Source organism: Dermochelys coriacea, chromosome 1 (assembly GCF_009764565.3).
Source record: "Dermochelys coriacea isolate rDerCor1 chromosome 1, rDerCor1.pri.v4, whole genome shotgun sequence".
In the NCBI taxonomy this organism is placed as follows: Eukaryota; Metazoa; Chordata; order Testudines; family Dermochelyidae; genus Dermochelys; species Dermochelys coriacea.
The window spans coordinates 78,067,268-78,082,036 of record NC_050068.2 but is presented as its reverse complement, the minus strand read 5'-3'; the positions used below and the strand labels follow the sequence as shown (position 1 = coordinate 78,082,036).

The window sequence follows — 14,769 nt, the reverse complement described above, 5'->3', positions numbered from 1 at the left end:
ACTGGATAAATTAATGGCGGTTAAGTCCATTAATGGCTATTAGCCAGGATGGGTAAAGGAATGGTGTCCCTAGCCTCTGTTTGTCAGAGGGTGGAGATGGATGGCAGGAGAGAGATCACTAGATCATTACTGTTAGGTTCACTCCCTCTGGGGCACCTGACATTGGCCAGTGTCGGTAGAGAGGATACTGGGCTGGATGGACTTTTGGTCTGACCCAGTATGGCCGTTCTTATATTCTTTTCCAGTTTAATTAAATGTATTTCCATATTCAGCTTTAGCGTCAGACTCCAGGAATAAATGCCGCATTGACAGACCCGTAAGATTTGTATATGCTCTTGCCCAATTTTGTTTCCATAGTCCCAAGAATTCAGAAAAAGGGGACTGATGTCAGCATCACATGACCAAACCAAATAACCTTCACAACAGGTTAAACTTGAAATCAACATCACAGTAAAATTACTAGTCATATAGCAGTAAAAACAGATTATGAAACTCAAACAGTCTAAGAAGGAAACACATTATAAACTGAATGGAATATTTAGATATGATGCAAGCACACCAAATGTTTAATGTTTAGGGTATAAATTTTATAGAAACGATCAATCAACTGCATCACACATTTTTTAAAAATGGCCATATACCTATGGCTTTTTCCATTTTAGAATAGCAACATCGATTTTGGATTTGGGTACTTCCTGGGAATTAACAACCTGTTCAAGTAAATAGCCCTTGATTGTGCTTTAGGGCCACCAGCTCCTTCCAGGCAATCATTACTTTCCCAGGAAGTGTCCTGCAACTTGATTCATACTGCTTAAGCTAGGTTTTCAAAGTCTCATTACATTTTAAACTATTTTAATTATATATTTTTAATTTAGGCAGTACTTTTATCCTCTGTTATTTTTAACACATACTGAAGCTACTGAACTCAGTGTTCTTTCTATATGCATGTCTTGTTACTCAGTGATACTTTAGTTTTTCTTGGACTTATGTATTTTATAAACAGCAGAAGCCAACCTTTTAGAGTTGGAGTTCTTGTGCATGACTCACAAACTTAAAGAAACCACAACATGAAGTTCCTTGTATACCTTTACAGTATATTGTGCAAGAGTATACTTCACTGTTAATTATTAGTCAGAAGCTCATGTCTGAAGTTCAGTTTCATCTGCTGAATTAAATATATTCCAGTTATACTGCTTCTTTCCCTTTTGAATCAACAAATCATGATTGCTCCATAAAGTGAAGCTATAGCAGTGTTCTAATTTTTGCTTATGAGCAAATTTAAGGATGAAACTGTGCTATTTCATTTTGTTTTGTTAACTCAGGGTTTGTCTACACTACAAAATTAAGTTCACATAAAAGTTAGGTGAACCTACAGACACCACAGTAATTAAATCCCGCCCCCCACCCATCTCTCACCAGGAGGCAGCTGGGCTCAGGCTCCCCTGACCCCATTCCTCAATCCCTCACCGGGAAGGAGCCAGGCTCAGGCTGTCCCTCCACTCCTGCCCAATCCCTAGCTGGGAGCTGGCAGCAGGGCTCCAGGCTGTCAGTCCCAGCGGGGGGGCTCTGGGTTGTGAGCCCTGTGCAAGGCTGACAGCCAACACATGATTTAAGTAATACATTTTCCTAACTACATCGACCTAAGTGTTACGCCTTTTGAAGAGATGGAGTTATTAGGTTGATGTGGTGGGCGACTTGTGTAGTCCCGTACGATTGGGGTACTGGAATGGGTTACCTAGGGAGGTGATGCAGTCTCCATCCTTGGAGGTTTTTAAGGCCCAGCTTGACAAAGCCCTGGCTGGGATGATTTAGTTGGGGTTGGTCCTGCTTTGAGCAGGGGGTTAGACTACATGACCTACTGAAGTCTCTTCCAACCCTAATCTTCTATGATTCTATGACTTACATCAGTGGGAGCACCATTCTAGTGTAGACACTTACATAGTTATGTTGACGTAAATTGCCTTATGGTTATGTTGACCTAACTCTAGTGTAGACCAGATCTCAGTCTTCAGTCAGTACTGTGAATACAGAATTGTCAGAAAGTGCCAATTTCCAGATTTAGAACAGCTTTGTTCTTGGTGTTCATCCATTGTTGGAGTAAAGGGAAAAAAATGTACACTACTGCAAATATGGCAGATGCGATACACACAAATTAAATTAGTGGAAAAGTGGATCTATCAGAGACAACTTTATTAACATGCATACTAGTAACTACCAAATAATATCAGAGAGCAGGAAGTCCTTCCAAGGTCAATTTTGGGAAGGAGCTTATCTTTCTTCATTATCATTAAGGAAAGTCCTGATTTGGCACTCCAAATCACAGCATCCAACATACCAATCATTTCTGCATGCCAGCTGGAAAAGGCTCTAAATCTTGGGCTCAGAGATCAAGACCTCACATGGCCAAACTTTCATCACTGCTAGTGGTTTCTTTCTAATCTGGTTGAGGACAATTACCTTAGCTCCCAAATCCCCTAGAATTGGGAGGCCACAAACACCAATCAGCCAATGAATTAAGTTTTAACACATTTATTTAGTCTTCAGTCAAGGAATATCAGAAATGATCTCCTCAACCAAGATTGGAGGCATCTATGATAACTATTGGTGATAGAGATGCAGATTGAAAAAGACTCCCTTAAGCAAATTGCCCTTTTATATCCACCACTTTGAGAGACTTTTGGACTTTCAGAACAAGAGTCAAAAATGCATTCATGCTGTATATGTAATCACACCCAGTTTTTAATGGTTTCATCCACATTTGCGTATAAAATATCACATACGTGAAAGAGGCAATGAGGTTTGTCAAAAAAGCGCATTAACTTTTGCAGTTTCTGTTTCAAGAGGAGCTTGGGAAAACGTCAAAAAAACTCTTTCCTTTGGAAGGAAAATATTGACTTCTATTGAATCAGAGATATCCCCAATGAAAGATGTGGGATATCACCTTTCATTGGAGATATCTGGGGTGGTTTTCTATCCAGTTTATCTGCATATCTATCGTTTGAAACAGATGGTTCCTCTTCAAGTGGTTATACACATGCATTCCACTCAACTGTACTTTCTTTCCAGAGATTCCTCCAAATCAAACAACCATCCATGTGTGGATACATATTCATTCCCTGTCATCTAAAGTGGTATGCTGCCACTACAGCCAAGTCCCAGTTCTGCATTCCCAGTGCTGTATAGTCTGAAGGGGAAGACTTTTACTGACAGTGGTTGTTTCACAGTGGTGTGAATGTATGCATCTCTTAAGTAGTTACTATATAACTACTGAATAGTTAAAATTTTAACTTTGCTTCAGAAATGAACTCTGGGACTTGTCTTTCATTTATGCCTCAGATTGTACCTCTCCCAGCTCAAAGGACAGCTCTATCATATAATCTCTCTCTGGCTCCAAACTATTTCCCTGATTCCATATGAAGTCTGGTTTGTTCCTCTATGCTCCCATGACCTTCCTTTTCTTCCCACTGTCTCTCCCCAACTCCAAACTCCTCTTTAAATCCAACTCTTTCCCTATTGCCTCTCTCCAGCTCTGTGAGACTGAGGAAAAACCGGGATGCGAGAACTTCAGTATGTAAAACTGGTTTAGAGAATGATGCAGTGGCAAAGTGTCAAATGTTATGACACTAATATAATTTTCTAAGTTGGGATGCAGACAAATATAAAAATGACACACACAAAATGTTTTGGTATTTACCTGACATCTTTCTCAAGTTGTGCAATATGTTCTTTCTGTAAATCTATCTGAGAATCTCTCTGTTGTACAGACTCAATGAGGTACTTGTATGGCTGTTGTACTTGACTCAACAAAGAATTGGCTCTGTGAAGCTGACAAAAGAAAAAACGCATTTATTTAAAAATTATAAAGTAGTACACCACACTGTGATCATATAAAAGGGATAATCTGACAATAAAAACATGCAACCCCCTCAAACCATGATGCCAATTCCCTTTAATCTACAACTGCTCCTCTCCTCTAATTTGATTCTAGATCCATTTGAATCTGATTTCTGACCTCTATACTCCACTGAAACTGTTGTCACCAGGATTTTTAATGGCCTCCTACCGTTCAAGTCTCAGAGTCTTTTCTCCACTTCATCTTCCTCAATATCTTGGCTGTCTTCGACACCACTGAAACACCCCTCTTCTTGAGCACTTGTCTGCCCTGGCTTTCATGACTCCATAGTCTGTATTCAGTCTCATTTGGTGGGGTCCTCAAAGGCTCTGTCTTTTTTCCTTTCCTTTTCTCTAAGCCCTATCTTTGGGTGATCTTATCTGTAAACATGACTTCAGCTATCTTGTTTATATTGATGACTCCTCCCTTCCCTCCCCATTTGTTTTATCCATCTGTTGGGCTTTTGTCATCTTCTAAGATTGCAAACTTTTTGGGACGGGTAACGCTTTTTATCAAATGCATGTGTACAGCACCTAGTACAAGGACACAATGCTTGATTATGGCTTCAAGATGCTACCTCAATACAAATAAATAATAAATCATGACACACAGAATTAGTCAAAAATTCCAAGTAAGTTGTTGGTGATAGGTGTGCCTCAAGTGGAAAATTAGCATAGGAAAGTATTCAAGAATCACACATCAGTCCATTTGTATTTTTCCAATAGTTGCATTTCAGGTTAGTCCATGAAATGCTAACACCTACAACTTGTGGTTTTCTTCTTTATAGTTAATACATTTTATAAAAACAAAATCCCTATTTCATAAAGTAAATCTTTCTAGTTTAGTTTAATAAATTGTAGTGTATATTACACCAAACAGATTTTGTTTGTAACTAACATGCTAAATTAGAAACTATAATTGATGAACAGTCTTTCATTCTAAATATTTACTCACTAAATTTCTGAATCCCAAAATATTCAAATATTTTAAGACTTTTGAAGCAGAAGATGATGGGAGAAAAGCCCATCTGCAGGCTTTCAGTATCCTTTATTAAAGGTATTTCATTACAATAAAGCTTTTGTACCATATACTTGCATGAATTGTCATTTTTTAAAATTAATATGGTCTAATAGCTGGTTATACGACTGGATCATTATTATACTGCAATAATTCACCTACAGTCATGATTTATAATCACAATTAGTAATAAAATGTAAGTTAATTCATATAGTCTATTTGGAAAAACACTACAATCAATACTATAGGAAATAGCATGTGAGATACCTTTATAAAAGTGATACTAGAATATTTCACTAGTCCTCGGTTGTATCTACTAGAGATATTGGGCATGACTCTATATTGACTTTGCACCTTGGATAGTCATTAGACATATGCAATCAGAGTACAAAACATTACCATTCTGATCTGCTAGCATTTTACACCAACTTTGCATGAGCACGAATAACTGCACAAAGTATAAGGCAATGGAGAACCAGACTCACTTTACACTTAGATGATAAATCATGATAATTCATAGTTCAGTACTAGAAAAGTCTCCAATAATACTGTCGTAATCAGGGTTTCCTACCCTATAATACCGCCTTGCCTTCACTAGACAATTGAATCATTAACATGATACAGGACATATCATGCCCTGGTCTACTCTTACTGGCCATTCATAGCCAGTACTGTCAGATAACTCTCCATTATCATGTTTAGACATGATACATATTTTAATTAAGACAAGCCCCTTGTGTCTCAATTTGCTTTGCAAATGAGGAACACATAATTCACCAATGGAGCAGATGACAGGAGGTAGCAATGGTTTTGAGCTGTACTAAGTATGGATTTATTAAAGGGTGATCACTTACAAGTATGTTTTCCTTTTGACATCTTATGAAACTGATTTGCTAAAATAACACTTAGCTATTTATACTGTGTTCCACAACTTCAAAATGGTATTCAAACATTAACTGAAGTGCATTCTCACACTTTTCAAGTGTAAAAATATTGCATTTACCAACTTTTTTTCTGTGTAACTAGTCTTTCTTTTAACTTCTATGTATCAGCTTCCAATGTAGAACATTCATTTCATTTTTTTTCACATGTACCATGTCAAGTACAGCCTTCAAATTCCCCATTATAAGATATTGTAAGAAAGGCCTAAATTTTTAAGTCTAAAGGTAGAAACCTAAACCATAAATTAGCTAAATAATGTCAGCTAAATTAGAAGCCTGATTGTCAGAGGTCATAAGTACCCACCACTCCCTTAAAGTTAATCCACTACCCGACTTCTTATAGTTCCCGGCCTGGTGTAGAAACCATTATGCCAAGTGGAGATTGTTAGAACTCACTGGCCATTGCCCCCTCTAACTTCTGCCACATCCCCTAGCCAACACAATTGACTCTATGAAAGACAGAGTTTCACACACGGAAGGAATGCTCATTTAGCACACCTGTGTAGACCCGGTATGCTGCAGGAGCAACACAAAGGGGCCATATCATGGGTCAAGATCTGGCTCATTAATTTTAAGAGAATTGTTTTAATTTACTGCCACAGACACAAGTGAAAAGTATTCTGTTTCTGAGATATAGACTATATTATTTGATCTTAACTCATTTTTGGCCCTCTAATCTATTGTTTTATCTTTCGCTTGTATTCCTATTAGTCCTTCCCTTTTCAGATCCTTTGTGATTTCCTTGTTTACTGTTTATCCTTGCTGCTATTCTTTGGTTTACTGTATTAACTTTTATAGTTTTTCACAGACATGTAATAAACAAATTATCCCTCAAACTTTTTTAAAATTCCTTCATAGTTTCTGAATGTTAAATCAAATTCTCAATATTAAAATCAAGGTAATAACATACTACTCTCTTCTCACGTTTACTAAAATTAGCACACGTTCAGAATATCATCTGATTTTGTTTGACTGCATAACAGTTTTTATGTACTTCAGATGATATTTTAGATACTTATGTAATTTATTAATTTAGCCAGTGTTTCAGGGAATTACTGAGTATTTTAAACCTACCATTGTTAAACCTCAAATCTGTTAAAAGCTATCATTTATTGCTATAAACATTTCCATTTTATCTCCCACAAAGTCAAACAAGTTTCCAATTCCAAGTTCAATTATCTTTAAATGCTGTAGCTGTGCTTCCTAATATGTGAAAATACATAAGTAAAAATGTCAGTCAGCAATCAAAGTAAGTTCATGAATATGGTATTACAATAAAATATATATTGTAACAATGCTAAGAAAAAATTGAGCCCATTTACATTAGCCTGCCATTCTTCACCTTTGAAAGGCAAACAGCACTGTTATGGTTTTATTTTTAGACTCATCCATATGCTAGAAAAGAGCACCTACTTTAATAAATGATGATGATGTAACTGAAAAATGCAACAAAAATAATACTCAAATATAACTCAAGTGCAACAGTACAATTTTATATGATCCATTACATTGAATATTAAAATTTTCTTCTGATAATACAATTTTTGCTAATTAGTAAAAATGACATGAGCCTTTGTTCTTACTCTATAACCATTACTTAATAGGAATGCAAACATAGCACAGATTTAAACAAGCACAATATAGTTTTAAACAAAATAAAATAGTTTTTAATTTCATACTGTCTCACGTCAGTTAACAATCAAATACTTTCCCTTTTTTGTTATAGGTTATCTTTCAAGTATCTTTTATAAGAACCTTTCCAAACACACTCCCTGTTACAAAAAGAAAAGGAGTACTTGTGGCACCTTAGAGACTAACAAATTTATTAGAGCATAAGCTTTCGTGAGCTACAGCTCACTTCATCGGATGCATTTGGTGGAAAAAGCAGAGGAGAGATTTATATATACACACACACAGAGAGAACATGAAACAATGGGTTTATCATACACACTGTAAGGAGAGTGATCACTCAAGATAAGCCATCACCAGCGGGGGGGGGGGGGGAAGGAGGAAAACCTTTCATGGTGACAAGCAAGGTAGGCTAATTCCAGCAGTTAACAAGAATATCAGAGGAACAGTGGGAGGTGGGGTGGGAGGGAGAAATACCATGGGGAAATAGAAAAGGAGTACTTGTGGCACCTTAGAGACTAACAAATTTATTAGAGCATAAGCTTTCGTGAGCTACAGTTCACTTCATCGGATGCATTTGGTGGAAAAAAAAAAAAGTAGTGCTTCAGATTGGGGGGCTGTCTGTAAGCAAGGACTGGTCTGTCTCCCAAGATCTGTGAGAGTGATGGGTCGTCCTTCAGGAGAGGTTGTAGATCCTTGATGATGCGTTGGAGAGGTTTTAGTTGGGGGCTGAAGGTGATGGCTAGTGGCGTTCTGTTGTAGTCACCTACTACAGGACAGGCCCAACAAAGAAAACAACAGAACGCCACTAGCCATCACCTTCAGCCCCCAACTAAAACCTCTCCAACGCATCATCAAGGATCTACAACCTATCCTGAAGGACGACCCATCACTCTCACAGATCTTGGGAGACAGACCAGTCCTTGCTTACAGACAGCCCCCCAATCTGAAGCAAATACTCACCAGCAACCACACACCACACAACAGAACCACTAACCCAGGAACCTATCCTTGCAACAAAGCCCGTTGCCAACTCTGTCCACATATCTATTCAGGGGATACCATCATAGGGCCTAATCACATCAGCCACACTATCAGAGGCTCGTTCACCTGCGCATCTACCAATGTGATATATGCCATCATGTGCCAGCAATGCCCCTCTGCCATGTACATTGGCCAAACTGGACACTCTCTACGTAAAAGAATGAATGGACACAAATCAGACGTCAAGAATTATAACATTCAAATACCAGTTGGAGAACACTTCAATCTCTCTGGTCACTCGATCACAGACCTAACAGTGGCTATACTTCAACAAAAAAGCTTCAAAAACAGACTCCAACGAGAGACTGCTGAATTGGAATTAATTTGCAAACTGGATACAATTAACTTAGGCTTGAATAGAGACTGGGAATGGATGAGTCATTACACAAAGTAAAACTATTTCCCCATGGTATTTCTCCCTCCCACCCCACCTCCCACTGTTCCTCTGATATTCTTGTTAACTGCTGGAATTAGCCTACCTTGCTTGTCACCATGAAAGGTTTTCCTCCCCCTCCCTCCCCCCCCCCCCCCCGCTGCTGGTGATGGCTTATCTTAAGTGATCACTCTCCTTACTGTGTGTATGATAAACCCCTTGTTTCATGTTCTCTCTGTGTGTGTGTGTGTGTGTATATAAATCTTTCCTCTGCTTTTTCCACCAAATGCATCCGATGAAGTGAGCTGTAGCTCACGAAAGCTTATGCTCTAATAAATTTGCTAGTCTCTAAGGTGCCACAAGTACTCCTTTTCTTTTTGTGAATACAGACTAACACGGCTGCTACTCTGACTCCCTGTTACAGTGTACACATACTCTAAGAGGCACAGCACAGAACTCACAGACTAAGGAGAAATAAGAGAAAGGTATTTTAAAACAACCTTTGTACTTTCTGATTCTGAGCTATTCTGGAGACTGATGCAGTCTCCAGTGCACTACAGGTAGCCCTCCAGGGCTGTCTACGGTAGAGCCTGTCTCCAGCCATGCTGTCCACATTTTCTGCAACATTGTATATTGCAGCCTCATCCCCCACACCAGAGCTAATGAGGGGGTCCTGGAATGTAGCCTGCTTCAGTCTTCCTCAGTTTCTGTGCTGAAGGAATTTGCCCTTGGCTAGCTCAGGGGCTTTTAGAACCCCTTTACACCACACCAGCTCCTTTACCCAGCATACAGGCAAGGGTCAGAACACAGGGAAAATGCTACCTTTTTGATTTTAACTGGTGTGTTTATATCAGTGTTGTTCCACTAGTGTAACCAACACACACACACTTGCAGAATAAGCCAGACCTTTGGAAAGAAACGGAAGTAAGAAGCACTCAGTAATACTAACCTAAGCATTCACAAACCATGTCATGCTCCGAAAAATCTTGAATGGCTTAAAATTAATGAGATCGGAAAATTAACACATTGAGTTTTTATTTGTCTTTTGGCATTGAAGCAGTTAGGGTTCATATTATCAAGCTTTTCTCAACAACCCTGACAGTTAAAACTTCACTTTAAAAAAAAAATATGAAAGCTGAGATTCTCAGGAAATAACCAGATTCCTGCACCTGTGGCTTTAAAAAAACCAGTATTTACCATGATAAAGTTGCAATACTTGGCAACACTCCAGTGCAAGTTACTTTTTACATTTTTACATTGGTGCAGGAACAAATGTGCAAAAAAACTAGTGTAGGCACCTCAATTTGTTCATCTTATTGAAAGCAACTGACTTAGTTTTAGTATTGTACTTTTTAAAAATAAATGTACTATCTAGTGGAACTTCAAACTCTGACAATCTCAAACAACTAATTCTGGGAACCATGCTATTGCATTTGTTAGTCTATCTCATGTACATTAATTGATTTTTTTTTCCATTACTCTCAGAACCTTTTACCATGTACGAAACAAATCATTCCTATTTTATTCCCTGAAAAAATTACAGAATTATTGGAACTAAAGACAGTGCTAAATGTTACATGGCAGGACTGCATCACAAGTGATTACAAAATCATTCTCCAAAAGAAGTGTGGACTGAATACCAAACATCAGATACTTCTACTGTCAAATCTTGGTGTGTGTAGACATATAAGCTACTGTCTGACCATTCCTGCCAGGGAATACCTTTGAATGCCCAGATACAGACAGTTCTAACAGAATGAACTTTAACTGAAGAGGGAGACATTTTTCTAGTTAGTTTATAAAATTCTTGGATAGATGAAACAATCCACATTTGCCAAAGATGACAGAAATCAGCTGTCTCATTTTTTTTCTGCTTAAAAACCCCCCCAAAAATCTTATTTCCTTAAGAAACTAGTCCTACTTAAATAATATTTTATGACTTTCCTAAAATCTAGAGAATGCACAGTAATCTTCTCTCATTCCCATTTGAAAAAAAACCCAAGGAGGCAAAATAGCTATTTCTGCTCTGTAGAGAAATTCCAAGTTCATTTTAGAGGAAAAAAAAGAGAGAGATCAAATACCTTTAATCAATTGATGAGGAATCAGAAATAGAGCTCGATATCCACTAGCTTTCCAAGCCTAAGAACTGTCAAAGAGTCTTTTTATTAAGATGACAAAATGAGTCTTCATATAACAGCTGCAATAGAGATCCATTTAAAGCTTGGAATATTAATCTTAACTTGCAGGGTGGCCTGTCAAATGGAATACAGAACACAGGAACTGCCATATCAAATTAAACCAATCTAATCCAGCCCCAGTCCAGCACTGCAAGTTTCAGAAGGTGTAAAACAACAAAATGAAGAATTATTCATTAATATATGTATAAGGTAGTCTCTCGCTAACTCCACACAATCAGTAGTTTTTGCCCCAAAGAATGAAGGTTGATATTCCTCACATTTTCACATGTTGCATCTGATGATCTTAGTGATCATGAAAATATCGAATCCTTCTTTGAATCCAGCTACACTCCTGCCTTAAATAATGACTTCCAAAGTTTAATTATATGCTATAATTGTAGTTCAGATTGTTTCTTTCAATATGCATTACCTTGCCCTTGTGTACATTTAGTTTCATCTGCCTTCATGTTGCCGAGTCACTTATTTTTGCTATATTTGTCAGAATCATCTCTAGACCTGACTATTATCAACAACTGAGGAACTATCACTGAGATTTGTCCACTACAACAGAGGGATGTGTCAGAACTGTATTTTGATGAGTGGTAAAAGTGGAAGCAAAAGACTTACCTGGCAAGGGAACATACAGTGAGGAAGACCAGAAAATGAACTACCAAAAAAAGGGAAGAACCAAGAGACAGAAATATTACATTTAAATGTGGTCAAAGAAAAGAATACTGGAGATCCTAAGGAAGGTTGAGAAGTAAACGTTTCATGTAGGAGCTCTAATTTTGCCTACATGTTGAAAGAAAAACCATGGGGACTTGCAGGCTCAGGTGTACATAACAGTCCTCAACTCCAAGACTGAGAGCTCCAATACTGCTTCTATTTGACCTGAGCAAGAATGGCAACCCATATGTTTTAATTACTGCACACAGGCCCTGATCTTGAAAAATCTTACACACATTTAACTTTAAACAGGTGAGTTGTCTTACTGAGTTCAACAGTACTACTATGCTTAAAGTTAACTAGTCTTTGCAAGATTGGGGTTATACTTTGTAAAAATGGAAAACTGCCAATTTTAAGTGTTCTTTTTAGCATACGAAAGGGTGAATGAGAAACAGAAAAAATAGATTAACAATAAAAAAATTCAAAATATTTTTTCTGGTTACAGATTAAGACAGAGGGCTTAAGTAGTTTCTCATTTCTTTATGATGCTACCACTCATTTACTACTAGTTTCTTGGAAACAAACATTATAGAGATAAATATGAATGTATCAAGTCACAAAGTATTATTAGGGATAATGGTAGCATGACAAATGGGAATGAGGATATGGAGGTAGATATTACCATATCTGAGGTAGAAGCAAAACTCAAAACAGCTTAATGGGATTAAATCGGGGGGTCCAGATAATCTTCATCCAAGAATATTAAAGGAATTGGCACCTGAAATTGCAAGCCCATTAGCAAGAATTTTTAATGAATCTGTAAACTCAGGAGTAGTACCGAATGATTGGAGAATTGCTAATATAGTTCCTATTTTTAAGAAAGGAAAAAAAAGTGATCCGGGTAACTACAGGCCAGTTAGTCTGACATCTGTAGCATGCAAGGTCCTGGAAAAAATTTTGAAGGAGAAATTAGTTAAGGACATCGAAGTCAATGGTAAATGGGACAAAATACAACATGGTTTTACAAAAGGTAGATCGTGCCAAACCAACCTAATCTCCTTTTTTGAAAAAGTAACAGATTTTTTTAGATAAAGGAAATGCAGTGGATCTAATTTACCTAGATTTCAGTAAGGCATTTGATACCGTGCCACATGGGGAATTATTAGTTAAATTGGAGAAGATGGGGATCAATATGAACATCAAAAGGTGGATAAGGAATTGGTTAAAGGGGAGACTGCAACGGGTCCTACTGAAAGGCAAACTGTCAGGCTGGAGGGAGGTTACCAGTGGAGTTCCTCAGGGATCGGTTTTGGGACCAATCTTATTTAATCTTTTTATTACTGACCTTGGCACAAAAAGTGGGTGTGCGCTAATAAAGTTTGCAGATGATACAAAGCTGGGAGGTATTGCCAATTCGGAGAAGAATCGGGATATTATACAGGAGGATCTGGATGACCTTGTAAACTGGAGTAATAGTAATAGGATGAAATTTAATAGTGAGAAGTGTAAGGTTATGCATTTAGGGATTAATAACAAGAATTTTAGTTATAAGTTGGGGACGCATCAATTAGAAGTAACGGAAGAGGAGAAGGACCTTGGAGAATTGGTTGATCATAGGATGACTATGAGCTGCCAATGTGATATGGCTGTGAAAAAAGCTAATGCGGTTTTGGGATGCATCAGGAGAGGCATTTCCAGTAGGGATAAGGAGGTTTTAGTACCATTATACAAGGCACTGGTGAGACCTCACCTAGAATACTGTGTGCAGTTCTGGTCTCCCATGTTTAAAAAGGATGAATTCAAACTGGAGCAGGTACAGAGAAGGGCTTATAGGATGATCCGAGGAATGGAAAACTTGTCTTATGAAAGGAGACTTAAGGAGCTTGGCTTGTTTAGCCTAACTAAAAGAAGGCTGAGGGGAGATATGATTGTTCTCTATAAATATATCAGAGGGATAAATACAGGAGAGGGAGAGGAATTATTTAAGCTCAGCACCAACGTGGACACAAGAACAAATGGGTATAAACTGGCCACCAGGAAGTTTAGACTTGAAATTAGACGAAGGTTTCTAACCATCAGAGGAGTGAAGTTTTTGAATAGCCTTCCAAGGGAAGCAGTGGGGGGCAAAAGATTTATCTGGCTTTAAGATTCTACTCGATAAGTTTATGGAGGAGATGGTATGATGGGATAATGTGATTTTGGTAAGTAATTGATCTTTAAATATTCAGGGTAAATAGGACTAATCCCCTGAGATGGGATATTAGATGGATGGGATCTGAGTTACCCAGGAAAGAATTTTCTGTAGTATCTGGCTGGTGAATCTTGCCCATATGCTCAGGGTTTAGCCATATTTGGGGTCGGAAAGGAATTTTCCTCCAGGGCAGATTGGAGAGGCACTGGAGGTTTTTCGCCTTCCTCTGTAGCATGGGGCACGGGTCACTTGAGGGAGGCTTCTCTGCTCCTTGAAGTCTTTAAACCACGATTTGAGGACTTCAATAGCTCAGACATAGGTGAGGTTTTTCGTAGGAGTGGGTGGGTGAGATTCTGTGGCCTGCGCTGTGCAGGAGGTCGGACTAGATGATCAGAATGGTCCCTTCTGACCTTAGTATCTATGAATCTATTATGAAAAATATATATTGTCAATAATTTCTCAGTGTTAGTCCTTGTAACAACAACAACAACAACAACAAAAAGACAACAAATAATCTTTTTTCAATGGTTTCACTGCTCTATTTGATTTTTTAGAATCTCCAACCCTTGCCTGCCTCTTTGTAGCCTTAAATTCATTTCTAATGTAAGAAACAAATTTCTCATTGTATAGTAACTGTTAATTTTACTGAATTAAAGAGGCAAGGTGGGTGAGGTAATATCTTTTATTGGACCAACTTCTGTAGATGAGAGAAAAGCTTTTGAGTCTACACAGAGCTCTTCTTTAGGTCCAAAACAGTAACAAGAACACTGAATACAATTTTACTAAATATAATGCATATTTCTAAACCTCCTGCTTAGAGTAGCCATCTTTCTGAAGAA

General features: G+C 37.9%; 1 protein-coding gene across 3 annotated transcripts in view; it reads right to left on the bottom strand.

Annotated features, from left to right (window-relative positions):
- Positions 1-14,769, bottom strand: part of PIBF1 (progesterone immunomodulatory binding factor 1) — a 174,014-nt gene that overhangs the window by 34,023 nt on the left and 125,222 nt on the right. For all 3 annotated transcript variants that reach the window (XM_043504587.1, XM_043504588.1, XM_038400874.2), the window contains exon 15: positions 3,695-3,825. In XM_043504587.1, coding sequence (XP_043360522.1) covers positions 3,695-3,825 — 131 coding nt within the window. The remainder of the gene's footprint in view (positions 1-3,694; positions 3,826-14,769) is intronic.